At 51.9% G+C, this 27,784-nt stretch overlaps 1 protein-coding gene across 2 annotated transcripts in view; it reads left to right on the forward strand.

Moving 5' to 3' along the window:
* The window catches only part of myo5b (myosin VB), a 114,263-nt gene that overhangs the window by 23,116 nt on the left and 63,363 nt on the right, over window positions 1-27,784 (forward strand). For both annotated transcript variants that reach the window (XM_072371501.1, XM_072371502.1), the window contains exons 19-39: window positions 233-444; window positions 560-716; window positions 4,598-4,837; window positions 4,979-5,215; window positions 6,342-6,435; window positions 10,967-11,097; window positions 12,110-12,229; window positions 12,302-12,436; window positions 12,529-12,594; window positions 13,089-13,328; window positions 13,811-13,905; window positions 15,540-15,738; window positions 15,813-15,906; window positions 16,003-16,143; window positions 16,637-16,788; window positions 16,916-17,005; window positions 17,083-17,233; window positions 17,602-17,896; window positions 17,980-18,154; window positions 18,262-18,342; window positions 25,719-25,873. In XM_072371501.1, coding sequence (XP_072227602.1) covers window positions 233-444; window positions 560-716; window positions 4,598-4,837; window positions 4,979-5,215; window positions 6,342-6,435; window positions 10,967-11,097; window positions 12,110-12,229; window positions 12,302-12,436; window positions 12,529-12,594; window positions 13,089-13,328; window positions 13,811-13,905; window positions 15,540-15,738; window positions 15,813-15,906; window positions 16,003-16,143; window positions 16,637-16,788; window positions 16,916-17,005; window positions 17,083-17,233; window positions 17,602-17,896; window positions 17,980-18,154; window positions 18,262-18,342; window positions 25,719-25,871 — 3,258 coding nt within the window. In that variant the 3' untranslated portion in view covers window positions 25,872-25,873. The remainder of the gene's footprint in view (window positions 1-232; window positions 445-559; window positions 717-4,597; window positions 4,838-4,978; window positions 5,216-6,341; window positions 6,436-10,966; window positions 11,098-12,109; window positions 12,230-12,301; window positions 12,437-12,528; window positions 12,595-13,088; window positions 13,329-13,810; window positions 13,906-15,539; window positions 15,739-15,812; window positions 15,907-16,002; window positions 16,144-16,636; window positions 16,789-16,915; window positions 17,006-17,082; window positions 17,234-17,601; window positions 17,897-17,979; window positions 18,155-18,261; window positions 18,343-25,718; window positions 25,874-27,784) is intronic.

Genomic DNA, 27,784 nt, shown 5'->3' on the forward strand with positions numbered 1-27,784 from the left:
AAACTGCGTAAACGTGGTTAAAAGGGACTGGATAGTGTAGTGGTATGATTGCCACCTTTCATGTGGGAAATCTGGGTTAAAATCCCCTGCATGAAAGGTACTAACTCCAGTGGTCTAAACTGGTTAAACTGGTTAAACTGGTTTATCATGAAACAGTCACAGGTTCTGTGTGTTTTATAGAAATAAAAGTTTGAGACTTGGTCCAGGTTTAAAATCCCCCCCCGTCCCTCAGGAGCCCGACATGTACCAGTTCGGAAAGACGAAGATCTTCTTCCGGGCCGGGCAGGTGGCGTACCTGGAGAAGCTGCGGGCCGATAGGTTCCGCTCGGCCTGCATCAAGATCCAGAAGACGGTTCGAGGCTGGCTGCAGAGAGTCCGGTACCGCAAGATCCGCAAGACCGCCGTCACCCTGCAGCGATACGGCCGCGGTTACCTGGCTCGCAGGTGCGCTCCGATCCCAGTTCACATGTCATGTGATGTCTGCAGCTGTCTCTGTTTCCATGGTAACAGCAGATGAGATCAGGTGTCTCACCAGGCTGTTCCACCCGTTCTCCTTCAGGTACGCAGAGTTCCTGCGTCTGAGCCGGGCCGCCCTGGTCTGTCAGAAGCAGTACCGCATGGTGAGAGAGCGCCGCGCCTTCCTGGCGGTGAGGCGGGCCACCGTCACCATCCAGGCCTTCGCCCGGGGGATGTTCACCCGCCGGATCTACTGGGAGGTAAGCGGCAACACGGTCCGTTCATCTGTGGCGAGGAGGAGGAGCCTCTTCGTCCTGCCGCCAGGCTTCTGTCGGCGTGAATGGGTTCAGGCAGAGATCAGTGGAGCGTTAGAACGACCTCCCAGAGGCACGCAGGGGGAGGACGGGTCACATGTTCAGGTCACATGTTCAGCTCACATGTTCAGCTCACATGTTCAGCTCACATGTTCAGCTCACACGTTCAGGTCACATGTTCAGGTCACATGTTCAGCTCACATGTTCAGGTCACATGTTCAGGTCACATGTTCAGGTCACATGTTCAGGTCACGTGTTCAGGTCACATGTTCAGGTCACGTGTTCAGGTCACGTGTTCAGCTCACGTGTTCAGCTCACGTGTTCAGCTCACATGTTCAGGTCACATGTTCAGCTCACATGTTCAGGTCACGTGTTCAGATAACATGTTCAGCTCACATGTTCAGCTCACATGTTCAGCTCACATGTTCAGCTCACATGTTCAGCTCACATGTTCAGCTCACATGTTCAGGTCACATGTTCAGCTCACATGTTCAGCTCACATGTTCAGCTCACATGTTCAGCTCACATGTTCAGGTCACATGTTCAGCTCACATGTTCAGGTCGCATGTTCAGGTCACATGTTCAGCTCACATGTTCAGCTCACATGTTCAGGTCACATGTTCAGGTCACATGTTCAGGTCACATGTTCAGCTCACATGTTCAGCTCACGTGTTCAGCTCACGTGTTCAGGTCACGTGTTCAGCTCACGTGTTCAGGTCACATGTTCAGCTCACATGTTCAGCTCACATGTTCAGGTCACATGTTCAGGTCACATGTTCAGCTCACATGTTCAGGTCACATGTTCAGGTCACGTGTTCAGGTCACGTGTTCAGCTCACGTGTTCAGCTCACGTGTTCAGCTCACGTGTTCAGGTCACGTGTTCAGGTCACGTGTTCAGGTCACGTGTTCAGCTCACATGTTCAGCTCACATGTTCAGGTCACATGTTCAGGTCACATGTTCAGCTCACATGTTCAGGTCACATGTTCAGCTCACATGTTCAGCTCACGTGTTCAGCTCACGTGTTCAGGTCACGTGTTCAGCTCACGTGTTCAGGTCACGTGTTCAGGTCACGTGTTCAGCTCACATGTTCAGGTCACATGTTCAGGTCACATGTTCAGCTCACATGTTCAGCTCACATGTTCAGCTCACATGTTCAGGTCACATGTTCAGCTCACATGTTCAGGTCACATGTTCAGGTCACATGTTCAGGTCACATGTTCAGCTCACATGTTCAGCTCACATGTTCAGCTCACATGTTCAGCTCACATGTTCAGGTCGCATGTTCAGGTCGCATGTTCAGGTCGCATGTTCAGGTCGCATGTTCAGGTCACATGTTCAGGTCACATGTTCAGGTCACATGTTCGGCTCACATGTTCAGCTCACATGTTCAGGTCACATGTTCAGCTCACATGTTCAGCTCACATGTTCAGGTCACATGTTCGGCTCACATGTTCAGCTCACATGTTCAGCTCACATGTTCAGCTCACATGTTCAGGTCGCATGTTCAGGTCGCATGTTCAGGTCACATGTTCAGCTCACATGTTCAGGTCACATGTTCAGCTCACATGTTCAGCTCACATGTTCAGCTCACATGTTCAGCTCACATGTTCAGGTCGCATGTTCAGGTCGCATGTTCAGGTCACATGTTCAGGTCACATGTTCAGCTCACATGTTCAGGTCACATGTTCAGCTCACATGTTCAGGTCACATGTTCAGCTCACATGTTCAGCTCACATGTTCAGGTCACATGTTCAGGTCACATGTTCAGGTCACATGTTCAGGTCACATGTTCAGGTCACATGACACTTTGTAAATCTTCAGTTCTGACCGAAAGTCCAAACCAGCCTGATGTCAGAATCTGTCCATCAGTAACCAGGCAGGGACTTGTTAACCAGGCAGTGACTTGTTAACCAGGCAGTGACTCGTTAACCAGGCAGTGACTCGTTAACCAGGCAGTGACTCGTTAACCAGGCAGGGACTCGTTAACCAGGCAAGGACTCGTTAACCAGGCAGTGACTCGTTAACCAGGCAGTGACTTGTTAACCAGGCAGTGACTCGTTAACCAAGCAGGGACTCGTTAACCAAGCAGGGACTCGTTAACCAGGCAAGGACTCGTTAACCAGGCAGTGACTTGTTAACCAGGCAGTGACTCGTTAACCAAGCAGGGACTCGTTAACCAAGCAGGGACTCGTTAACCAGGCAAGGACTCGTTAACCAGGCAGTGACTCGTTAACCAGGCAGATGATTACCCGTCAGGTTAAAGGCCCGCCGGGTCAGATTCAGCCAGGGCAGAGCTGTTTAAGTTTATCTGAATCAGCAGGGAGACGCCCTGAGGTGCTGCTCGGTGCGGTTCTGGAGCTGCATCACAAGTTCCTCATCAAACACAAATGAAATAACCAGAACCACCTGATGATGTGCTGAGGACAAACAAAGGGCTCCAGACTCAGCGACACCGCTGGGCTGCAGGAAGCTCATTATGTGGCAGAGAGGGACAAAAGTTTCATTTGAAGTGAAACCAGAACTGAACGCTGTCAGCTGAGAGGTCACATGACACCAGAGAAAACCCGGTGGAAGGGTGAATAAGTCCCAGTAAAGCTGCCAATCACAGCTGTTCATCTAAACCTTCATCTGTTTACGTCCATCAGAGTCAGGCTTGTTTTTCCAGAGGCTGCAGCGACTCTGTGTACCAGCAGGGGGCAGCAGGAGGCAGCAGGGGGCAGCAGGGGGCAGCAGGAGGCAGCAGGGGGCAGCAGGAGGCAGCAGGAGGCAGCAGGAGGCAGCAGGGGGCAGCAGGAGGCAGCAGGAGGCAGCAGGGGGCAGCAGGGGGCAGCAGGGGGCAGCAGGGGGCAGCAGGAGGCAGCAGGGGGCAGCAGGGGGCAGCAGGGGGCAGCAGGGGGCAGCGGGAGGCAGCAGGGGGCAGCAGGGGGCAGCAGGAGGCAGCAGGGGGCAGCAGGAGGCAGCAGGAGGCAGCAGGAGGCAGCAGGAGGCAGCAGGAGGCAGCAGGGGGCAGCAGGAGGCAGCAGGAGGTAGCAGGAGGCAGCAGGAGGCAGCAGGGGGCAGCAGGAGGCAGCAGGGGGCAGCAGGAGGCAGCAGGAGGCAGCAGGAGGCAGCAGGGGGCAGCAGGAGGCAGCAGGAGGCAGCAGGAGGCAGCAGGGGGCAGCAGGAGGCAGCAGGAGGCAGCAGGAGGCAGCAGGGGGCAGCAGGAGGCAGCAGGGGGCAGCAGGGGGCGGCAGGAGGCGGCAGGAGGCGGCAGGGGGCAGCAGGGGGCAGCAGGGGGCAGCAGGGGGCAGCAGGAGGCAGCAGGGGGCAGCAGGAGGCGGCAGGAGGCGGCAGGAGGCGGCAGGAGGCGGCAGGAGGCGGCAGGAGGCAGCAGGGGGCAGCAGGGGGCAGCAGGGGGCAGCAGGGAGGCTGGTGATTTACCCCCCCGACAGGGTTTCATAATGTGCTGAATGCAGCTCAGTGGTAACTGGACCAGATGCTTCTGGGTTTTAAACATGATCTGATCTGGATACGATTAAAAATCCTTTAAAGATGGAGGAGCCCTGAAAGAACTTCATTCAGCAGGTCTCAGCTTGTCTGTTTTCCTGTTTTTATCTTGATTTCTTGCCTTTTTAAACACAAACTGGACCTACATGCAGATTTCTGAGCAGGAAATGAAACTTTAGCTCAGTCCAGCTCAGATGGCGAGTTCAAGGCCCGGTGTCGCAGATCCGTGGCGCCCTCTTTTGGCAGAGTTGGTCAGTGGCGGTCAGGTTCAGCCGGATCCCCCCCGCCTCACTTTAACCTAAAGCTGACCCTTGACCCTTTCCTCTGTCGTCTCCTGCAGTTCCTGCTGCACCACAAGGCCATGATCATTCAGAAGAACGTGCGCGGCTGGCTGCAGAGGAAGAAGTTCAGACGAGCGCGCAACGCCGCCATCATCATCCAGTGTGCGTTCAGGCGCCTGCGCGCCAAGCGGCAGCTGAAGCAGCTGAAGATCGAAGCTCGCTCCGCCGAGCACCTGAAGAAGCTCAACACGGGCATGGAGAACAAGATCGTCCAGCTGCAGAGGAAGGTGGACGACCAGGTGAGCCCACGCACGCACAAACGCACGCACAAACGCACAAACGCACGCACAAACGCACGCACAAACGCACGCACAAACGCACGCACAAACGCACAAAGGCACCCACCAGCTCACACTGACCTCCCGCTGTGTGTGTTCCAGGCCAAAGAGTACAAGACTCAGAACGAACAGCTGCTGACGGTGAACGCCACGCTGGGCTCTGAGGTCACCAAGCTGCAGAAGCAGCTGGAGGTCGTCCGGGGTCAGCAGAGCGGCGGCGCCCAGGTGGTGTCGCTGCAGGAGGAGGTGGAGAAGCTGAGGGAGGAGCTGCGGGAGGCACACGCCCACAGGAAGAGGCAGGAGGAGGAGCACAGCAGCGAGAAGATGGAGCTCACACAGGTGAGACGTCAGGAAACATCTGGAGCTCAGGTCTGACCTGCGTCAGGAAACATCTGGAGCTCAGGTCTGACCTGCGTCAGGAAACATCTGGAGCTCAGGTCTGACCTGCGTCAGGAAACATCTGGAGCTCAGGTCTGATCAGCGTCAGGAAACATCTGGAGCTCAGGTCTGACCTGCTGGCAGATTTAAACATCTGGAGCTCAGGTCTGACCTGCTGGCAGATTTAAACATCTGGAGCTCAGGTCTGACCTGCTGGCAGATTTAAACATCTGGAGCTCAGGTCTGACCTGCTGGCAGGAAACATCTGGAGCTCAGGTCTGACCAGCGTCAGGAAACATCTGGAGCTCAGGTCTGACCTGCGTCAGGAAACATCTGGAGCTCAGGTCTGACCTGCGTCAGGAAACATCTGGAGCTCAGGTCTGACCAGCTGGCAGATTTAAACATCTGGAGCTCAGGTCTGACCTTCCTCAGGAAACATCTGGAGCTCAGGTCTGACCTTCCTCAGGAAACATCTGGAGCTCAGGTCTGACCAGCTGGCAGATTTAAACATCTGGAGCTCAGGTCTGACCTGCTGTCAGGAAACATCTGGAGCTCAGGTCTGACCTGCTGTCAGGAAACATCTGGAGCTCAGGTCTGACCAGCTGGCAGGAAACATCTGGAGCTCAGGTCTGACCTGCTGGCAGATTTAAACATCTGGAGCTCAGGTCTGACCTGCTGGCAGGAAACATCTGGAGCTCAGGTCTGACCTGCTGGCAGATTTAAACATCTGGAGCTCAGGTCTGACCTGCTGGCAGGAAACATCTGGAGCTCAGGTCTGACCTGCTGGCAGATTTAAACATCTGGAGCTCAGGTCTGACCTGCTGGCAGATTTAAACATCTGGAGCTCAGGTCTGACCTGCTGGCAGATTTAAACATCTGGAGCTCAGGTCTGACCTGCTGGCAGGAAACATCTGGAGCTCAGGTCTGACCTGCTGGCAGATTTAAACATCTGGAGCTCAGGTCTGACCTGCTGGCAGATTTAAACATCTGGAGCTAGCTTTAGCTCCACCTGTAGGCAGAAATGTTGTCAAACTGCTGAGAAAGAATCCAGACTCTGTGATTTCACTGCTGCTCTGTGTGACCTCAGAGGGTGGAGGAGCTGCAGAGGGAGAACTCCCTGCTGAAGGGCGAGAAGGAGGAGATGAACCGACGGATCCTGCAGCAGTCCAGGAGCACCGAGGGTGAGGCTGACACCTGACCCAGCCGATCACGTGTGCGACTCACTGTCTGAAAGTGTCTGAAACTGCCTGAAAGTGTCTGAAACTGCCTGAAACTGCCTGAAACTGCCTGAAAGTGTCTGAAACTGCCTGAAAGTGTCTGAAACGGCCTGAAAGTGTCTGAAACTGCCTGAAACTGCCTGATAGTGTCTGAAACTGCCTGAAAGTGTCTGAAACTGCCTGAAACTGCCTGAAAGTGTCTGAAACTGCTTGAAAGTGTCTGAAACTGCCTGAAACTGCCTGAAAGTGTCTGAAACTGCCTGAAACTGCCTGAAAGTGTCTGAAACTGCCTGAAAGTGTCTGAAACTGCCTGAAAGTGTCTGAAACTGCCTGAAAGTGTCTGAAACTGCCTGAAAGTGTCTGAAACTGCCTGAAACTGCCTGAAAGTGTCTGAAACTGCTTGAAAGTGTCTGAAACTGCCTGAAACTGCCTGAAAGTGTCTGAAACTGCCTGAAACTGCCTGAAAGTGTCTGAAACTGCCTGAAAGTGTCTGAAACTGCCTGAAAGTGTCTGAAAGTGTCTGAAAGTGTCTGAAACTGCCTGAAAGTGTCTGAAACTGCCTGAAAGTGTCTGAAACTGCCTGAAAGTGTCTGAAACTGCCTGAAAGTGCCTGAAAGTGTCTGAAACTGCCTGAAAGTGTCTGAAACTGTTTGAAAGTGTCTGAAACTGTCTGAAAGTGTCTGAAACTGCCTGAAACTGTCTGAAACGGCCTGAAACTGCCTGAAACTGCCTGAAAGTGTCTGAAAGTGTCTGAAACTGCCTGAAAGTGTCTGAAACTGCCTGAAAGTGTCTGAAAGTGTCTGAAATTGCCTGAAACTGCCTGAAAGTTTCTGAAACTGCCTGAAAGTGTCTGAAACTGTCTGAAAGTGTCTGAAACTGCCTGAAAGTGTCTGAAACTGTCTGAAATTGCCTGAAAGTGTCTGAAACTGCCTGAAAGTGTCTGAAACTGCCTGAAACTGCCTGAAAGTGTCTGAAACTGCCTGAAACTGCCTGAAAGTTTCTGAAACTGCCTGAAAGTGTCTGAAACTGCCTGAAAGTGTCTGAAAGTGTCTGAAATTGCCTGAAAGTGTCTGAAACTGCCTGAAACTGCCTGAAAGTTTCTGAAACTGCCTGAAAGTTTCTGAAACTGCCTGAAAGTGTCTGAAACTGTCTGAAAGTGTCTGAAACTGCCTGAAAGTGTCTGAAAGTGTCTGAAATTGCCTGAAAGTGTCTGAAACTGCCTGAAACTGCCTGAAAGTGTCTGAAATCGCCTGAAATTGCCTGAAAGTGTCTGAAACTGCCTGAAAGTGTCTGAAAGTGTCTGAAATGGCCTGAAAGTGTCTGAAACTGCCTGAAAGTGTCTGAAACTGCCTGAAAGTGTCTGAAACTGCCTGAAAGTGTCTGAAACTGCCTGAAAGTGTCTGAAAGTGTCTGAAACTGCCTGAAAGTGTCTGAAACTGCCTGAAAGTGTCTGAAATTGCCTGAAAGTGTCTGAAACTGCCTGAAAGTGTCTGAAACTGCCTGAAAGTGTCTGAAAGTGTCTGAAACTGCCTGAAAGTGTCTGAAACGGCCTGAAAGTGTCTGAAAGTGCCTGAAACTGCCTGAATGTGTCTGAAACTGCCTGAAAGTGTCTGAAACTGCCTGAAATTGCCTGAAAGTGTCTGAAAGTGTCTGAAACTGCCTGAAAGTGTCTGAAACTGCCTGAAACTGCCTGAAACTGCTTGAAACTGCCTGAAAGTGTCTGAAACTGTCTGAAAGTGTCTGAAACTGCCTGAAAGTGTCTGAAACTGCCTGAAAGTGTCTGAAAGTGTCTGAAACTGCCTGATAGTGTCTGAAACTGCCTGAAAGTGTCTGAAACGGCCTGAAACGGCCTGAAACTGCCTGAAAGTGTCTGAAACTGCCTGAAACTGCCTGAAAGTTTCTGAAACTGCCTGAAAGTGTCTGAAACTGCCTGAAAGTGTCTGAAACTGTCTGAAAGTGTCTGAAACTGCCTGAAAGTGTCTGAAAGTGTCTGAAATTGCCTGAAAGTGTCTGAAACTGCCTGAAACTGCCTGAAAGTGTCTGAAATCGCCTGAAATTGCCTGAAAGTGTCTGAAACTGCCTGAAAGTGTCTGAAACTGCCTGAAAGTGTCTGAAAGTGTCTGAAATGGCCTGAAAGTGTCTGAAACTGCCTGAAAGTGTCTGAAACTGCCTGAAAGTGTCTGAAAGTGTCTGAAACTGCCTGAAAGTGTCTGAAACTGCCTGAAAGTGTCTGAAATTGCCTGAAAGTGTCTGAAACTGCCTGAAACTGCCTGAAAGTGTCTGAAATCGCCTGAAATTGCCTGAAAGTGTCTGAAACTGCCTGAAAGTGCCTGAAAGTGTCTGAAAGTGTCTGAAACTGCCTGAAAGTGTCTGAAACTGCCTGAAAGTGTCTGAAACTGCCTGAAAGTGTCTGAAAGTGTCTGAAACTGCCTGAAAGTGTCTGAAACTGCCTGAAAGTGTCTGAAATTGCCTGAAAGTGTCTGAAACTGCCTGAAAGTGTCTGAAACTGCCTGAAAGTGTCTGAAAGTGTCTGAAACTGCCTGAAAGTGTCTGAAACGGCCTGAAAGTGTCTGAAAGTGCCTGAAACTGCCTGAATGTGTCTGAAACTGCCTGAAAGTGTCTGAAACTGCCTGAAATTGCCTGAAAATGTCTGAAAGTGTCTGAAACTGCCTGAAAGTGTCTGAAACTGCCTGAAACTGCCTGAAACTGCTTGAAACTGCCTGAAAGTGTCTGAAACTGTCTGAAAGTGTCTGAAACTGCCTGAAAGTGTCTGAAACTGCCTGAAACTGCCTGAAACTGCCTGAAACTGCCTGAAAGTGTCTGAAAGTGTCTGAAACTGCCTGATAGTGTCTGAAACTGCCTGAAAGTGTCTGAAACGGCCTGAAACTGCCTGAAACTGCCTGAAACTGCCTGAAAGTGTCTGAAACTGCCTGAAAGTTTCTGAAACTGCCTGAAAGTTTCTGAAACTGCCTGAAAGTGTCTGAAACTGTCTGAAAGTGTCTGAAACTGCCTGAAAGTGTCTGAAAGTGTCTGAAATTGCCTGAAAGTGTCTGAAACTGCCTGAAACTGCCTGAAAGTGTCTGAAATCGCCTGAAATTGCCTGAAAGTGTCTGAAACTGCCTGAAAGTGTCTGAAACTGCCTGAAAGTGTCTGAAAGTGTCTGAAATGGCCTGAAAGTGTCTGAAACTGCCTGAAAGTGTCTGAAACTGCCTGAAAGTGTCTGAAACTGCCTGAAAGTGTCTGAAAGTGTCTGAAACTGCCTGAAAGTGTCTGAAACTGCCTGAAAGTGTCTGAAATTGCCTGAAAGTGTCTGAAACTGCCTGAAAGTGTCTGAAACTGCCTGAAAGTGTCTGAAAGTGTCTGAAACTGCCTGAAAGTGTCTGAAACGGCCTGAAAGTGTCTGAAAGTGCCTGAAACTGCCTGAATGTGTCTGAAACTGCCTGAAAGTGTCTGAAACTGCCTGAAATTGCCTGAAAGTGTCTGAAAGTGTCTGAAACTGCCTGAAAGTGTCTGAAACTGCCTGAAACTGCCTGAAACTGCTTGAAACTGCCTGAAAGTGTCTGAAACTGTCTGAAAGTGTCTGAAAGTGTCTGAAAGTGTCTGAAAGTGTCTGAAACTGCCTGAAACTGCCTGAAAGTGTCTGAAAGTGTCTAAAACTGCCTGATAGTGTCTGAAACTGCCTGAAAGTGTCTGAAACGGCCTGAAAGTGTCTGAAACTGCCTGAAACTGCCTGATAGTGTCTGAAACTGCCTGAAAGTGTCTGAAATGGCCTGAAACTGCCTGATAGTGTCTGAAACTGCCTGACAGTGTCTGAAACTGCCTGAAACTGCCTGAAACTGCCTGAAACTGCCTGAAACTGCCTGAAAGTGTCTGAAAGTGTCTAAAACTGCCTGATAGTGTCTGAAACTGCCTGAAAGTGTCTGAAACGGCCTGAAAGTGTCTGAAACTGTCTGAAACTGCCTGAAAGTGTCTGAAACTGCCTGAAAGTGTCTGAAACTGCCTGAAAGTGTCTGAAACTGCCTGAAACTGTCTGAAAGTGTCTGAAACTGCCTGAAAGTGTCTGAAACTGCCTGAAAGTGTCTGAAACTGCCTGAAAGTGTCTGAAACTGCCTGAAAGTGTCTGAAACTGCCTGAAAGTGTCTGAAACTGCCTGAAAGTGTCTGAAACTGCCTGAAAGTGTCTGAAACTGTCTGAAACTGTCTGAAACTGCCTGAAAGTGTCTGAAACTGCCTGAAAGTGTCTGAAACTGCCTGAAAGTGTCTTAAACTGCCTGAAAGTGTCTGAAACTGCCTGAAAGTGTCTGAAAGTGTCTGAAACTGCCTGAAAGTGTCTGAAACTGCCTGAAAGTGTCTGAAACTGCCTGAAACTGTCTGAAAGTGTCTGAAACTGCCTGAAACTGTCTGAAACTGCCTGAAACTGCCTGAAACTGCCTGAAACTGCCTGAAACTGTCTGAAACTGCCTGAAAGTGTCTGAAACGGCCTGTGTGTGTTTCAGAGGAGGCGAGCAGCGTGTCTCTGCAGTCGGAGCTGGACGCAGAGAGGCAGCGCTACCAGAACCTCCTCAAAGAATTCTCCAGACTGGAGCAGAGATACGACAACCTGAAGGAGGAAGTGTCTCTGAGCAAGGTGACGTCTGACCTCAGATCAGCTGTGACCTCTGACCCCCTGCTCCGGGGTCAGAGGCAGCTCTGTTCAGAAACATCAGAGGTAGAAGGTTCTGAGACACAGAAACTGGGTCCTGGTTCTGTTTGGATCTGTTTAAAGAGGAAACTTTAAATCTAACCCAAAGTTTAAAAGGTTCCAGCTGTGAGTTCTGAGCCCAGTTACACTCAGAGACCCGCTTAAAGCACAGCTTTGGATTTTTAGTTTCCCCACCCGCACAGCTGTAGCACATCTGTATAACATCTGTAGCACAGCTGTAGCACATCTGTATAACAGCTGTAGCACATCTGTAGCACATCTGTAAGACATCTGTAGCCCATCTGTATAACATCTGTAGCACAGCTGTAAGGCATCTGTAGCACATCTGTAGCACATCTGTATAACAGCTGTAGCACATCTGTAAGGCATCTGTAGCACAGCTGTAACACATCTGTATAACATCTGTATAACATCTGTATAACATCTGTAGCACATCTGTAAGGCATCTGTAGCACATCTGTAGCCCATCTGTAGCCCATCTGTAGCCCATCTGTAAGGCATCTGTAGCCCATCTGTAGCCCATCTGTAAGGCATCTGTAGCCCATCTGTAGCCCATCTGTAAGGCATCTGTAGCCCATCTGTAGCCCATCTGTAAGGCATCTGTAGCCCATCTGTAGCCCATCTGTAAGGCATCTGTAGCCCATCTGTAGCCCATCTGTAAGGCATCTGTAGCACATCTGTAGCCCATCTGTAGCACATCTGTAGCCCATCTGTAAGGCATCTGTAGCCCATCTGTAGCCCATCTGTAAGGCATCTGTAGCCCATCTGTAGCCCATCTGTAAGGCATCTGTAGCACATCTGTAGCCCATCTGTATAACATCTGTAGCACATCTGTAGCACATCTGTAGCACATCTGTAGCCCATCTGTAGCACAGCTGTAGCCCATCTGTAGCCCATCTGTAGCACAGCTGTAATCTTCTTCTCATTCGTCCTCCAGTTCCACCCGGGCCACAGGAGGAACCCGTCCAATCAGAGCAGCCTGGAGTCGGACTCCAACTACCCCTCCATCTCCACCTCTGAGGTTGGAGACACAGAGGACTCCCTTCAGCAGGTGGAGGTGAGTGTGGGGGCGGAGCTTCACACAATGAGCGGCGCTGCGCTGTGTTTTAAACCCGGTGCTGGGTTGCAGGACCTGGGGGTGGAGAAGGCTGCGATGGACATCAGTCTGTTCCTGAAGCTGCAGAAGAGGGTCAGAGAGCTGGAGCAGGAGAGGAAGAGGCTGCAGGCCAACCTGGACAAGATGGAGGAGCTCGCCAAGCGCAAGGTGCTCCGCTTTGATGGAGGTTATCACAGCATCACTGCAGCATCCTGGATCAGAACCGTCACACGGAATAACTGGTGCTGCCTTCATTTTAGGGCTCTGAGGGGAGAGGTCCGTCCTCCGAGCAGGAAACCGCAGATCTGGCCTACAACAACCTGAAGGTACCAAACTGCAGCAGCTTCTGCTGGTCTGTGGTTCTGCTCAGCTCAGCATTCAGAACCTGTTTACAGGACAGGCTCCCGGTAGAACCGGTCCAGCAGTCCAGAGTCGGTGTAAGTTGGGCTGTTAGAGGTGTTCTCTCCCTGGCTGGTTCCACCTTCATGGAACCACCGGTGAGAACAGTCTGGACTCAGACTGCCCTGTTCGTAGGGATGGCAGAACCAGAACCAGAGGTTCCTGAGAGCATCAGCCTGTATGACTGAGTTTAAACAGCTGCTGCAGATGCTGAGGGACCGATTGGCTGGATGATCAATAGTTCAGGCTTACTGAAGGTGGCGTAAAGGAGGAATACCTCAAGTATGAGTGAGACAGCAGGAAGATTCCTGCTAAACTCACCCAGGTTCTGCCCCGACTGTCCGACTGGGACCTGAAGGCAGCATTAGAGAGGAGGGTGCTGTGAGACTTTGAATGCTAACAGAAGTCTGTGTCTCTGCAGAGGCAGGAGCTCGAATCGGAGAACAAGAAACTAAAGAACGACCTGAACGAGCTGAGGAAGGCGGTCGCTGAGCGAGCATCCCAGAACAGCTCGTCCAATGAGCTGCAGGACAGCTACAACCTGCTGCTCAGTCAGCTGAAGGCAGCCAATGAGGAGCTGGACGCTCGCAAGGAGGAGGTCCTGATCCTGAGGACTCAGATAGTGAGCAATGCCCAGCTGCAGGAGAGGAGCGAGCGCATTGTGAGTTTCTGAGTTGTTGTGGAAGCTGACATGAAGGTTTGTGTTTGTAGCTCAGCTGCAGCTCTGCTCCTGCTAAATGTGCTTCAACAAAGTGTCTTAAATTGTGTTTAAACGCCGCCGCCACGTCTCGGTCTGAATGAGCGTTCTGTGAGCTGTAAAAAAGTGTCTAAATGTGGATTGTAGTGAACCAAGAAACAGAAGAAAAAGTATAAATGTATATGTGTAAATCTGGAAAAGGGAGTGGTTCCAGACACGAGCCCTGTGGCACTCCGTGATAACTTTGGTTGGGTTCAACATGAATCTGAGGGGATTGCCTCATTTCAAATGTTTCTGATGAATTTCTGATCCTGATCTGAGACAGAACTTCTCCTCAGATGTAGAAAAACAGCAGATGTGTGTTTGCGTCAGAACTCGAGTGTCCGGAGAACACCACTGAGCTGGTTTTCATGCAGTAAGGGGAGTAATGTGATCTTTGCGAACAGGAAACTGAGAAAGATGCTGAGCTGAACCACAGCACAGAGCCGCTGGACAAAGAGGAGGCCCTCCGAGCGTATCATGGACTGTGCGAGTCCAAAAAGTGAGTCACAGCTCGGGTTCAGCTGCTTTATGTTCCCTCACTCTTCTGCTCTCTGCTGTTTCTACGGCTCGAATAAATGGTGACAGTCACTGCTGGGCTCTGCACTTCCACCTCGTCTTCGCTTCACCCTCTGCTTAGTCGCATGTTCGCCTGAATCTTTTGGTCGAAGGAGAAATGAAATGAGAGACTGTGGTGGTGTTAGTCTGATAAGCATCATGGAGTCTCTGTTCCACCTCCTCCTGACCGCTGGTGTTCTGTAGAAAGCAGGAGTTAGCAGCTGGGTGTTAGCGTTAGCATTAGCGTTAGTTTTAGTGTTAGCATTAGTGTTAGTGTTAGCGTTAGTGTTAGGGTTAGCGTTAGCGTTAGCGATCAGTGTTAGCATTAACGTTAGTGTTAGCGTTAGTGTTAGGGTTAGCGTTAGCGGTCAGTGTTAACGTTAGTGTTAGCGTTAGGGTTAGCATTAGCGTTAGTGCTAGCGTTAGTGTTAGAGTTAGCGTTAACGTTAGTGTTAGCGTTAGTGCTAGCGTTAGCGTTAGTGTTAGAGTTAGCGTTAACGTTAGTGTTAGCGTTAGTGCTAGCGTTAGCGTTAACGTTAGTGTTAGGGTTAGTGTTAGCGGTCAGTGTTAGCGTTAATGTTAGTGTTAGCGTTAGGGTTAGCATTAGCGTTAGTGCTAGCGTTAGCGGTCAGTGTTAGCGTTAACGTTAGAGTTAGGGTTAGCATTAGCGTTAGTGCTAGCGTTAGCGGTCAGTGTTAGCGTTAACGGTCAGTGTTAGCGTTAACGTTAGTGTTGGGGTTAGTGCTAGCGTTAGCGGTTAGCGTTAACGTTAGTGTTAGCGTTAGTGTTAGCGTTAGCGGTCAGTTTTAGCGTTAACGTTAGTGTTAGCGTTATGGTCAGTGTTAGTGTTAGAGTTAGCGTTAGCGGTCAGTGTTAGCGTTAACGTTAGAGTTAGCGTTAGCGGTCAGTGTTAGCGTTAACGTTAGTGTTAGAGTTAGCATTAGCGGTCAGTGTTAGCGTTAACGTTAGTGTTAGCGTTAGCGTTAGCGGTCAGTTTTAGCGTTAACGTTAGTGTTAGAGTTAGCGTTAGCGGTCAGTGTTAGAGTTAGCGTTAGCGGTCAGTGTTAGCGTTAACGTTAGTGTTAGCGTTAGCGGTCAGTTTTAGCGTTAACGTTAGTGTTAGAGTTAGCGGTCAGTGTTAGCGTTAACGTTAGAGTTAGCGGTCAGTTTTAGCGTTAACGTTAGTGTTAGAGTTAGCATTAGCGGTCAGTGTGCGTTTAAAGTCGGCAGCACGACAGACGGTTAAACATGTGAAGACGTCCTGATCCACTCAGTGAATCGTGTTTTCTGTGCTGCTCGGCCTCCTCTCTGCTTGCTCACGCTTCTCCTCTCTTCTCCTCCTCTGCTGCTGGACACCAGCAACCTGCAGGACTGGTGTCACCTGAATGAAGATGGAGAGCTGGGTTTGGCTTACCAAGGCCTCAAACAAGTGGCCAGGTCTCTGTGTGCTGCCTCTTTCTCTGCTTCAGCTGCATTTTCTGCTCCACCTTTTGACTGTAGAGTTCCTCGGTGTGTGAATGTGACGTTTTTAACGCCTCTCCTTCCGGTTCTGCTGTGGATCAACTCTCCCTGCGGCAGGCTGTTGGAGGCCCAGCTGCAGACCCAGTCCAGGCAGCACCGGGACGAACTGGAGGCTCGGCACACTCAGATCGAGCTGCTGAAGGACGACATCGAGAAGAAGCAGGAGCTCCTGAGCTACGCCGCCTCTCTGTCCCCGGAGGCCCGGGTGGAGTACAGCGTCCAGCAGGAGATCACGCGCCTCACCAACGACAACCTGGTGAGGCGCCGCCGCAGCCGCCGCTCAGCACATTTCCTGTCTTATCGCTCTGACCGGCCTCTTCCTGCTCGCAGGACCTCAAGGAGCTGGTGGAGAAGCTGGAGAAGAACGAGAGGAAGCTAAAGAAGCAGCTGAGGATCTACATGAAGAAAGTCCAGGAGCTGGAAGGTAAGAGGCGAGCTCTTCTGATCCCAGGTGTGTGTGCAGGTGACAGCCGCTCACTGTGTGTGTGTGTGTGTGCACGTGCGCGTGCATGTGCTGCAGCCTCTCAGGCCACAGCTCAGAACGCCACCAAGCCGGAGCTGAGCCGCCAGGTGACCGTTCAGCGGAAGGAGAAGGACTTCGAGGGAATGCTGGAGTACAGCAAGGAGGACGACGGGCGGCTCATCAAGACTCTGATCAACGGTGAGGGTCAGTGTTCTGGGTCAGAACCTCTGGGCCTCCCTCAGTGGTTCTGATCCAGCGTGGGGCGAACCGGGTTTTATTCTGGGTCAGAACCTCTGAGCCTGACTCAGTGGTTCTGATCCAGTGTTATTCTGGGTCAGAACCTCTGGGCCTCCCTCAGTGGTTCTGATCCAGCGTTATTCTGGGTCAGAACCTCTGAGCCTCCCTCAGTGGTTCTGATCCAGCGTTATTCTGGGTCAGAACTTCTGAGCCTCCCTCAGTGGTTCTGATCCAGCGTTATTCTGGGTCAGAACATCTGAGCCTGACTCAGCGGTTCTGATGCAGCGTGGGGCGAACCGGGTTTTATCCGGCTGAGACCAGCGGTGTGTTCCGGTTCTGTTGGGCCGGTTCTGTTGGGCTGGTTCTGTTGGGCGGGTTCTGTTGGGCTGGTTCTGTTGGGCCGGTTCTGTTGGGCGGTTCTGTTGGGCCGGTTCTGAAGTGTGTGTGTTGGCAGACGTGCGGCCCAGCTCGGTGGCGGCCACAGTCCCCTGCCTGCCTGCCTACATCCTCTTCATGTGCATCCGTCACGCCGACTACATCAACGACGACCAGAAGGTGGAGTCCCTGCTCACCTCCACCATCAACGCCATCAAGAAGGTCCTGAAGGTCTGTCGTCCACACGCACCGTTCTGGTGGGGTTCTGGTGGGGTTCTGGTGGGGTTCTGATGGGGTTCTTGTCGGGTTCTGGTCGGGTTCTGATGGGGTTCTGATGGGGTTCTGGTCGTTTCCGCAGAAGAACAACGACGACTTTGAGATGACGTCCTTCTGGCTGGCCAACACCAGCCGGCTGCTGCACTGTCTGAAGCAGTACAGCGGAGACGAGGTAGCCCCGCCCCCTCAGGTGACATCACTTCCCTCCCGCTCCGACCTGCCGCCTGACCTCTGACCTTTCTTCTTCAGGCCTTCATGACTCAGAACACGGCCAAGCAGAACGAGCACTGCCTGAAGAACTTCGACCTGGCGGAGTACCGGCAGGTTCTGAGCGACCTGTCCATCCAGATCTACCAGCAGCTCATCAAGGTGGCCGAGGGCGTCATCCAGCCCATGATCGGTGAGTTTCTGCCGGGCCTTGGTTCTGTTCTGCTGCAGAATATGAACCCAACTCGGAGGCTAAATGACTGAGTGCATTTCCTCCAAGTTTAGGGTGGTTCTGCCGGTTCTGGTGCCAGCTGCAGAACTAACTCTCTAACTGTGATGTGTGTAAATGTGAATCATCTGTCCTGAACCGGCCCGTCAAGATCACCAGAACCACCCTCGTGTGATCCATCCAGTTCTGACCCAGTCAGAGCATTTCTCTGAGTGGTTGTCCATGTTTGGACCTTTAAATTTGTTCCTACTTCATGAATATTCTCTGTTCTGACGGCGTCTGTTTCATCATGACCCGCCCCCTGTGGGTTCGGTTCTGACTCCGCCCTCCAGTGTCGGCCATGTTGGAGAGCGAGAGCATCCCCAGCCTGGCGGGCGTGAAGCCGATGGGCTACAGGAACCGCTCGTCCAGCATGGACACGGACGCCGACGGCCCCAGCAGCTACACGCTGCAGGCGCTGATCCGGCAGCTGGGCCAGTTCCACGCCACCATGCGGGACCACGGACTGGACCCTGAGATCGTGGGCCAGGTGATCCGGCAGCTGTTCCACTGCATCAACGCCATCACCCTGAACAACCTGCTGCTGCGCAAAGACGTCTGCTCCTGGAGCACCGGCATGCAGCTCAGGTATCGCACCCTGATGATGTCACAGTGATGTCACAGCCGGGTCCCTGCCAACAGGCTCAGAAACGGTTCTGTCTGCCGTTCAGGTACAACACCAGTCAGATGGAGGAGTGGCTCCGAGGAAACAACCTGTTCCAGAGCAAAGCCGCCGCCGCGCTGGAGCCCATCATCCAGGCCGCTCAGCTGCTGCAGGTCAAGAAGAAGACGTCCCAGGACGCCGAGGCCATCTGCTCGCTGTGCAGCGCCCTCACCACGCAGCAGGTGGGCTCAGTCTGTGTGTCCCGGAGTCCTGCCGGGTTTGGACCGACCGCGGCCCCCAGGGCTCGGATCAGGAGACGCACACAAACTAAAGATGTGTTTCTGTGCAGATCGTGAAAATCCTGAACCTCTACACGCCTCTGAACGAGTTCGAGGAGCGGGTCACCGTGTCCTTCATCAGAACCATTCAGGTGAGTCTGGCACAGGTTCAAGTTCTGGTCCAGTCGGAGGGGTCCACAGGAACAGAGTTTCTGCTTTTAATGCTGCAGATCCTCCCACAGCTTTCCCCTTTAAAGGGGCCGTGGCAGAGTTTGGTCCACATTAGAACAAACTGAGTCCACTGGTTCCTCAGAGCGGCCCTTTAAAGGGGCCGTGGCAGAGTTTGGTCCACATCAGAACAAACTGAGTCCTCTGGTTCCTCAGAGCGGCCCTTTAAAGGGGCCGTGGCAGAGTTTGGTCCACGTTAGAACAAACTGAGTCCTCTGGTTCCTCAGAGCGGCCCTTTAAAGGGGCCGCGGCAGAGTTTGGTCCACGTTAGAACAAACTGAGTCCTCTGGTTCCTCAGAGCGGCCCTTTAAAGGGGCCGTGGCAGAGTTTGGTCCACATTAGAACAAACTGAGTCCTCTGGTTCCTCAGAGCGGCCCTTTAAAGGGGCCGTGGCAGAGTTTGGTCCACATTAGAACAAACTGAGTCCTCTGGTTCCTCAGAGCGGCCCTTTAAAGGGGCCGTGGCAGAGTTTGGTCCACATTAGAACAAACTGAGTCCTCTGGTTCCTCAGGGCGGCCCTTTAAAGGGGCCGTGGCAGAGTTTGGTCCACATTAGAACAAACTGAGTCCTCTGGTTCCTCAGGGCGGCCCTTTAAAGGGGCCGTGGCAGAGTTTGGTCCACATTAGAACAAACTGAGTCCTCTGGTTCCTCAGAGCGGCCCTTTAAAGGGGCCGCGGCAGAGTTTGGTCCACATTAGAACAAACTGAGTCCTCTGGTTCCTCAGAGCGGCCCTTTAAAGGGGCCGCGGCAGAGTTTGGTCCACATTAGAACAAACTGAGTCCTCTGGTTCCTCAGAGCGGCCCTTTAAAGGGGCCGTGGCAGAGTTTGGTCCACATTAGAACAAACTGAGTCCTCTGGTTCCTCAGAGCGGCCCTTTAAAGGGGCCGTGGCAGAGTTTGGTCCACGTTAGAACAAACTGAGTCCTCTGGTTCCTCAGAGCGGCCCTTTAAAGGGGCCGTGGCAGAGTTTGGTCCACATTAGAACAAACTGAGTCCTCTGGTTCCTCAGAGCGGCCCTTTAAAGGGGCCGTGGCAGAGTTTGGTCCACATTAGAACAAACTGAGTCCTCTGGTTCCTCAGAGCGGCCCTTTAAAGGGCCCGTGGCAGAGTTTGGTCCACATTAGAACAAACTGAGTCCTCTGCTTCCTCAGAGCGGCCCTTTAAAGGGGCCGTGGCAGAGTTTGGTCCACATTAGAACAAACTGAGTCCTCTGGTTCCTCAGAGCGGCCCTTTAAAGGGGCCGTGGCAGAGTTTGGTCCACATTAGAACAAACTGAGTCCTCTGGTTCCTCAGAGCGGCCCTTTAAAGGGGCCGTGGCAGAGTTTGGTCCACATTAGAACAAACTGAGTCCTCTGGTTCCTCAGAGCGGCCCTTTAAAGGGGCCGTGGCAGAGTTTGGTCCACGTTAGAACAAACTGAGTCCTCTGGTTCCTCAGAGCGGCCCTTTAAAGGGGCCGTGGCAGAGTTTGGTCCACATTAGAACAAACTGAGTCCTCTGGTTCCTCAGAGCGGCCCTTTAAAGGGGCCGTGGCAGAGTTTGGTCCACATTAGAACAAACTGAGTCCTCTGGTTCCTCAGAGCGGCCCTTTAAAGGGCCCGTGGCAGAGTTTGGTCCACATTAGAACAAACTGAGTCCTCTGCTTCCTCAGAGCGGCCCTTTAAAGGGGCCGTGGCAGAGTTTGGTCCACATTAGAACAAACTGAGTCCTCTGGTTCCTCAGAGCGGCCCTTTAAAGGGGCCGTGGCAGAGTTTGGTCCACATTAGAACAAACTGAGTCCTCTGGTTCCTCAGAGCGGCCCTTTAAAGGGCCCGTGGCAGAGTTTGGTCCACATTAGAACAAACTGAGTCCTCTGGTTCCTCAGAGCGGCCCTTTAAAGGGGCCGTGGCAGAGTTTGGTCCACATTAGAACAAACTGAGTCCTCTGGTTCCTCAGAGCGGCCCTTTAAAGGGGCCGTGGCAGAGTTTGGTCCACATTAGAACAAACTGAGTCCTCTGGTTCCTCAGAGCGGCCCTTTAAAGGGGCCGTGGCAGAGTTTGGTCCACATTAGAACAAACTGAGTCCTCTGGTTCCTCAGAGCGGCCCTTTAAAGGGGCCGTGGCAGAGTTTGGTCCACATTAGAACAAACTGAGTCCTCTGGTTCCTCAGAGCGGCCCTTTAAAGGGGCCGCGGCAGAGTTTGGTCCACATTAGAACAAACTGAGTCCTCTGGTTCCTCAGAGCGGCCCTTTAAAGGGGCCGCGGCAGAGTTTGGTCCACATTAGAACAAACTGAGTCCTCTGGTTCCTCAGAGCGGCCCTTTAAAGGGGCCGCGGCAGAGTTTGGTCCACATTAGAACAAACTGAGTCCTCTGGTTCCTCAGAGCGGCCCTTTAAAGGGGCCGCGGCAGAGTTTGGTCCACATTAGAACAAACTGAGTCCTCTGGTTCCTCAGAGCGGCCCTTTAAAGGGGCCGTGGCAGAGTTTGGTCCACATTAGAACAAACTGAGTCCTCTGGTTCCTCAGAGCGGCCCTTTAAAGGGTCCGTGGCAGAGTTTGGTCCACATTAGAACAAACTGAGTCCTCTGGTTCCTCAGAGCGGCCCTTTAAAGGGGCCGTGGCAGAGTTTGGTCCACATTAGAACAAACTGAGTCCTCTGGTTCCTCAGAGCAGCCCTTTAAAGGGGCCGTGGCAGAGTTTGGTCCACATTAGAACAAACTGAGTCCTCTGGTTCCTCAGGGCGGCCCTTTAAAGGGGCCGTGGCAGAGTTTGGTCCACATTAGAACAAACTGAGTCCTCTGGTTCCTCAGAGCGGCCCTTTAAAGGGGCCGTGGCAGAGTTTGGTCCACATTAGAACAAACTGAGTCCTCTGGTTCCTCAGAGCGGCCCTTTAAAGGGGCCGTGGCAGAGTTTGGTCCACATTAGAACAAACTGAGTCCTCTGGTTCCTCAGAGCGGCCCTTTAAAGGGCCCGTGGCAGAGTTTGGTCCACATTAGAACAAACTGAGTCCTCTGGTTCCTCAGAGCGGCCCTTTAAAGGGGCCGTGGCAGAGTTTGGTCCACATTAGAACAAACTGAGTCCTCTGGTTCCTCAGAGCGGCCCTTTAAAGGGGCCGTGGCAGAGTTTGGTCCACATTAGAACAAACTGAGTCCTCTGGTTCCTCAGAGCGGCCCTTTAAAGGGGCCGTGGCAGAGTTTGGTCCACATTAGAACAAACTGAGTCCTCTGGTTCCTCAGGGCGGCCCTTTAAAGGGGCCGTGGCAGAGTTTGGTCCACATTAGAACAAACTGAGTCCTCTGGTTCCTCAGAGCGGCCCTTTAAAGGGGCCGCGGCAGAGTTTGGTCCACATTAGAACAAACTGAGTCCTCTGGTTCCTCAGAGCGGCCCTTTAAAGGGGCCGCGGCAGAGTTTGGTCCACATTAGAACAAACTGAGTCCTCTGGTTCCTCAGAGCGGCCCTTTAAAGGGGCCGTGGCAGAGTTTGGTCCACATTAGAACAAACTGAGTCCTCTGGTTCCTCAGAGCGGCCCTTTAAAGGGGCCGTGGCAGAGTTTGGTCCACGTTAGAACAAACTGAGTCCTCTGGTTCCTCAGAGCGGCCCTTTAAAGGGGCCGTGGCAGAGTTTGGTCCACATTAGAACAAACTGAGTCCTCTGGTTCCTCAGAGCGGCCCTTTAAAGGGGCCGTGGCAGAGTTTGGTCCACATTAGAACAAACTGAGTCCTCTGGTTCCTCAGAGCGGCCCTTTAAAGGGGCCGTGGCAGAGTTTGGTCCACATTAGAACAAACTGAGTCCTCTGGTTCCTCAGAGCGGCCCTTTAAAGGGGCCGTGGCAGAGTTTGGTCCACATTAGAACAAACTGAGTCCTCTGCTTCCTCAGAGCGGCCCTTTAAAGGGGCCGTGGCAGAGTTTGGTCCACGTTAGAACAAACTGAGTCCTCTGGTTCCTCAGAGCGGCCCTTTAAAGGGGCCGTGACAGAGTTTGGTCCACGTTAGAACAAACTGAGTCCTCTGGTTCCTCAGAGCGGCCCTTTAAAGGGGCCGTGGCAGAGTTTGGTCCACGTTAGAACAAACTGAGTCCTCTGGTTCCTCAGAGCGGCCCTTTAAAGGGCCCGTGGCAGAGTTTGGTCCACATTAGAACAAACTGAGTCCTCTGGTTCCTCAGAGCGGCCCTTTAAAGGGGCCGTGGCAGAGTTTGGTCCACATTAGAACAAACTGAGTCCTCTGGTTCCTCAGAGCGGCCCTTTAAAGGGGCCGTGGCAGAGTTTGGTCCACATTAGAACAAACTGAGTCCTCTGGTTCCTCAGAGCGGCCCTTTAAAGGGGCCGTGGCAGAGTTTGGTCCACATTAGAACAAACTGAGTCCTCTGGTTCCTCAGAGCGGCCCTTTAAAGGGGCCGTGGCAGAGTTTGGTCCACGTTAGAACAAACTGAGTCCTCTGGTTCCTCAGAGCGGCCCTTTAAAGGGGCCGTGGCAGAGTTTGGTCCACATTAGAACAAACTGAGTCCTCTGGTTCCTCAGAGCGGCCCTTTAAAGGGGCCGTGGCAGAGTTTGGTCCACATTAGAACAAACTGAGTCCTCTGGTTCCTCAGAGCGGCCCTTTAAAGGGGCCGTGGCAGAGTTTGGTCCACATTAGAACAAACTGAGTCCTCTGGTTCCTCAGAGCGGCCCTTTAAAGGGGCCGCGGCAGAGTTTGGTCCACATTAGAACAAACTGAGTCCTCTGGTTCCTCAGAGCGGCCCTTTAAAGGGGCCGCGGCAGAGTTTGGTCCACATTAGAACAAACTGAGTCCTCTGGTTCCTCAGAGCGGCCCTTTAAAGGGGCCGTGGCAGAGTTTGGTCCACATTAGAACAAACTGAGTCCTCTGGTTCCTCAGAGCGGCCCTTTAAAGGGGCCGTGGCAGAGTTTGGTCCACATTAGAACAAACTGAGTCCTCTGGTTCCTCAGAGCGGCCCTTTAAAGGGGCCGTGGCAGAGTTTGGTCCACATTAGAACAAACTGAGTCCTCTGGTTCTTCAGAGCGGCCCTTTAAAGGGGCCGCGGCAGAGTTTGGTCCACATTAGAACAAACTGAGTCCTCTGGTTCCTCAGAGCGGCCCTTTAAAGGGGCCGTGGCAGAGTTTGGTCCACATTAGAACAAACTGAGTCCTCTGGTTCCTCAGAGCGGCCCTTTAAAGGGTCCGTGGCAGAGTTTGGTCCACATTAGAACAAACTGAGTCCTCTGGTTCCTCAGAGCGGCCCTTTAAAGGGGCCGTGGCAGAGTTTGGTCCACATTAGAACAAACTGAGTCCTCTGGTTCCTCAGAGCGGCCCTTTAAAGGGGCCGTGGCAGAGTTTGGTCCACATTAGAACAAACTGAGTCCTCTGGTTCCTCAGGGCGGCCCTTTAAAGGGGCCGTGGCAGAGTTTGGTCCACATTAGAACAAACTGAGTCCTCTGGTTCCTCAGAGCGGCCCTTTAAAGGGGCCGTGGCAGAGTTTGGTCCACATTAGAACAAACTGAGTCCTCTGGTTCCTCAGAGCGGCCCTTTAAAGGGCCCGTGGCAGAGTTTGGTCCACATTAGAACAAACTGAGTCCTCTGCTTCCTCAGAGCGGCCCTTTAAAGGGGCCGTGGCAGAGTTTGGTCCACATTAGAACAAACTGAGTCCTCTGGTTCCTCAGGGCGGCCCTTTAAAGGGGCCGTGGCAGAGTTTGGTCCACATTAGAACAAACTGAGTCCTCTGGTTCCTCAGAGCGGCCCTTTAAAGGGGCCGTGGCAGAGTTTGGTCCACATTAGAACAAACTGAGTCCTCTGGTTCCTCAGAGCGGCCCTTTAAAGGGGCCGTGGCAGAGTTTGGTCCACATTAGAACAAACTGAGTCCTCTGGTTCCTCAGAGCGGCCCTTTAAAGGGGCCGTGGCAGAGTTTGGTCCACATTAGAACAGACTGAGTCCTCTGGTTCCTCAGAGCGGCCCTTTAAAGGGGCCGTGGCAGAGTTTGGTCCACATTAGAACAAACTGAGTCCTCTGGTTCCTCAGAGCGGCCCTTTAAAGGGGCCGTGGCAGAGTTTGGTCCACATTAGAACAAACTGAGTCCTCTGGTTCCTCAGAGCGGCCCTTTAAAGGGGCCGTGGCAGAGTTTGGTCCACATTAGAACAAACTGAGTCCTCTGGTTCCTCAGAGCGGCCCTTTAAAGGGGCCGTGGCAGAGTTTGGTCCACATTAGAACAAACTGAGTCCTCTGGTTCCTCAGGGCGGCCCTTTAAAGGGCCCGTGGCAGAGTTTGGTCCACATTAGAACAAACTGAGTCCTCTGGTTCCTCAGAGCGGCCCTTTAAAGGGGCCGTGGCAGAGTTTGGTCCACATTAGAACAAACTGAGTCCTCTGGTTCCTCAGAGCGGCCCTTTAAAGGGCCCGTGGCAGAGTTTGGTCCACATTAGAACAAACTGAGTCCTCTGGTTCCTCAGAGCGGCCCTTTAAAGGGGCCGTGGCAGAGTTTGGTCCACATTAGAACAAACTGAGTCCTCTGCTTCCTCAGAGCGGCCCTTTAAAGGGGCCGTGGCAGAGTTTGGTCCACATTAGAACAAACTGAGTCCTCTGCTTCCTCAGAGCGGCCCTTTAAAGGGGCCGTGGCAGAGTTTGGTCCACATTAGAACAAACTGAGTCCTCTGGTTCCTCAGAGCGGCCCTTTAAAGGGGCCGTGGCAGAGTTTGGTCCACATTAGAACAAACTGAGTCCTCTGGTTCCTCAGGGCGGCCCTTTAAAGGGGCCGTGGCAGAGTTTGGTCCACATTAGAACAAACTGAGTCCTCTGGTTCCTCAGAGCGGCCCTTTAAAGGGGCCGTGGCAGAGTTTGGTCCACATTAGAACAAACTGAGTCCTCTGGTTCCTCAGGGCGGCCCTTTAAAGGGGCCGTGGCAGAGTTTGGTCCACATTAGAACAAACTGAGTCCTCTGGTTCCTCAGAGCGGCCCTTTAAAGGGGCCGCGGCAGAGTTTGGTCCACATTAGAACAAACTGAGTCCTCTGGTTCCTCAGAGCGGCCCTTTAAAGGGCCCGTGGCAGAGTTTGGTCCACGTTAGAACAAACTGAGTCCTCTGGTTCCTCAGAGCGGCCCTTTAAAGGGCCCGTGGCAGAGTTTGGTCCACATTAGAACAAACTGAGTCCTCTGGTTCCTCAGAGCGGCCCTTTAAAGGGGCCGTGGCAGAGTTTGGTCCACGTTAGAACAAACTGAGTCCTCTGGTTCCTCAGAGCGGCCCTTTAAAGGGGCCGTGGCAGAGTTTGGTCCACATTCTTTCCCTTCCCAGTTTGTGTTTAATGTGAAACGCTGCAGCTCATAACCTCTCCCCGTTACCATGGTTTCCAGAATCGCCTCCAGGAGAGAAATGACCCCCCCCAGCTCCTGGTGGACACCAAGCACACCTTCCCCGTCCTCTTCCCCTACACGCCGTCTGCCCTCAGCCTGGAGACGCTGCACATCCCCGCCTCGCTCGGCCTCGACTTCCTCATCAGGGTGTGACGCCGAGCTGCCGGACGCCTCCTGCCTCTTCTTCTGTCTTTGTGTCGCAGCTCCTGTTAAACGCCGTCAGGCTCATGCAGGAGCTCACCTCACAGCTGTTCTTCAGAGTGCCTCCTGGAAGCCATCGGCTGCTGCCCGGGGCCCAGCGCTGTTCTTGTGTGTTTAAGGCAGGCGACGGGTCGTAACCCTGATGTTACAGTAAGGTCAGAGGTCAGGTCAGAGGTCAGGTCAGAGGGGGTCAGCAGGAGGAAGAGCAACAGAAAGTTCAGGCTTTAGACTCAACTGAAAACAAGATTTACACATGAATGATCTGAAACTGCAGCTTTGTCTGAGATGATCCAAGGTTTCACAGAAACCTTTAGTTTTGACCTTATATTTATGACACAGAACATGATCTCTGTTGCACATCACTTTAGCTCCCAGCTGTGTTTCCAGTCCCTGAATCAGAGAAATAATAAGAATAAGCAGAAGAAAACTTCCACCGATGCCCTGAAAACTTCCACCGATGCCCTGAATTAAATGTTAATGTTATGTTAAACGGTTAAACGCTCGACAGGATGAATGCAAACAACTCTTTGAATGAGCGGCTGTTTCTGGTCTTAGGCACAAACTTAATGACTGACTGGCGTCTTCCCAGCTTTGATTTATTATCCCAGCTTTGATTTATTATCCCAGCTTTGATTTATTATCCCAGCTTTGATTTATTATCCCAGCTTTGATTTATTATCCCAGCTTTGATTTATTATCCCAGATATTCCCAAAGATGAAATTCTCTCCATTTTTCTCCACCACAGCTGTTGTTTTTTTCCTGCTCCGGGTTTACTTCCTGCTCCGGGTTTACTTCCTGCTCCGGGTTTACTTCCTGCTCCGGGTTTACTTCCTGTTGAACTACGTTGCCTGCAGCGCCCCCTCTGGAGACTCCACACAGACGAGTTTATTCACCTTTTTTCTAACCTCAGCACATTGCCTCAGATTTACAGAACAAAGACTCAGCTCGTGTTGGAATCTGGCTAAATGATCAATAGTTTCAGAAGTTGTTAACTAGTTAAAATAACCTCTTACCAGTCCCAAGTCACATGACTGCGGTTCGGTTAGGATGGAGGAAGTGGTGACCTTTGGTGGCTGCAACCACCTGAACAACCAACCAGATTGTGTTGTGAGATGAATCTTATTTTTAGACGAGTTCTGATAAGAGCAAAGCTGTGGATCTTACATTTAGCTCAACAGGCTGAGGGAGGGGCCACTGTTGGGTGACACTGGCTCAAAATGCTTTGGATTTGTGGCATTTGGCTGTCGCCATCTTGGTCTTTTTGAAGCCACAAATGATGGTATTTGGACCAAAAGGTGGAGCTGGGTTGAGGTTACCTGGACAAAAATCTGTGAAGCCTCGTTGGAAACCAGCTTTTTGTTAAAGCTGGAAACTTCTGATCAGTATTTATATCCATCTTTTAAATTCAGTCAGCGGGAGGAGCCTGATCAGGCCACTGGACCCGACCAATCAGAGCAAGCTGGGCTTTAGAAGGCGTGGCCTGTGCTGTTAGTTTAACAAAGACGGTGACTTTGGCCTGTTTTAGAGTCATGTTGGAAAGGTCCGAAACTTTTTCCCGTTCCGATCATGTTTCTGACGTGATGGATCAGCTGTTTCAGAGCAGCAACACAGTTCCTGAGGGTTCTGGTTCTGTTCAGGCGGTGCTGGAACGTAGCCTGCAGCGCCACCTGTTCTCACTTCACAAACAAGTCTTTAGCTTTAAAGATTTAAAGTTCAGCTCCACTGGATTGAAACACGGCTGAAATCCCATATTTACTCATTTCTCAGACTGATGGCCTAAAAATACGGATAAAATTTAGTGTGAATTTGCAGAAAAGCTGCATTTATTTCAGCTGTGATGTGCACAGATGTGTAAATCTTGTTT

The sequence above is a fragment of the Leuresthes tenuis genome, unplaced genomic scaffold, assembly GCF_036924035.1.
Source record: "Leuresthes tenuis unplaced genomic scaffold, fLeuTen1.0.hap1 SCAF_19, whole genome shotgun sequence".
Lineage (NCBI taxonomy): Eukaryota > Metazoa > Chordata > Actinopteri > Atheriniformes > Atherinopsidae > Leuresthes > Leuresthes tenuis.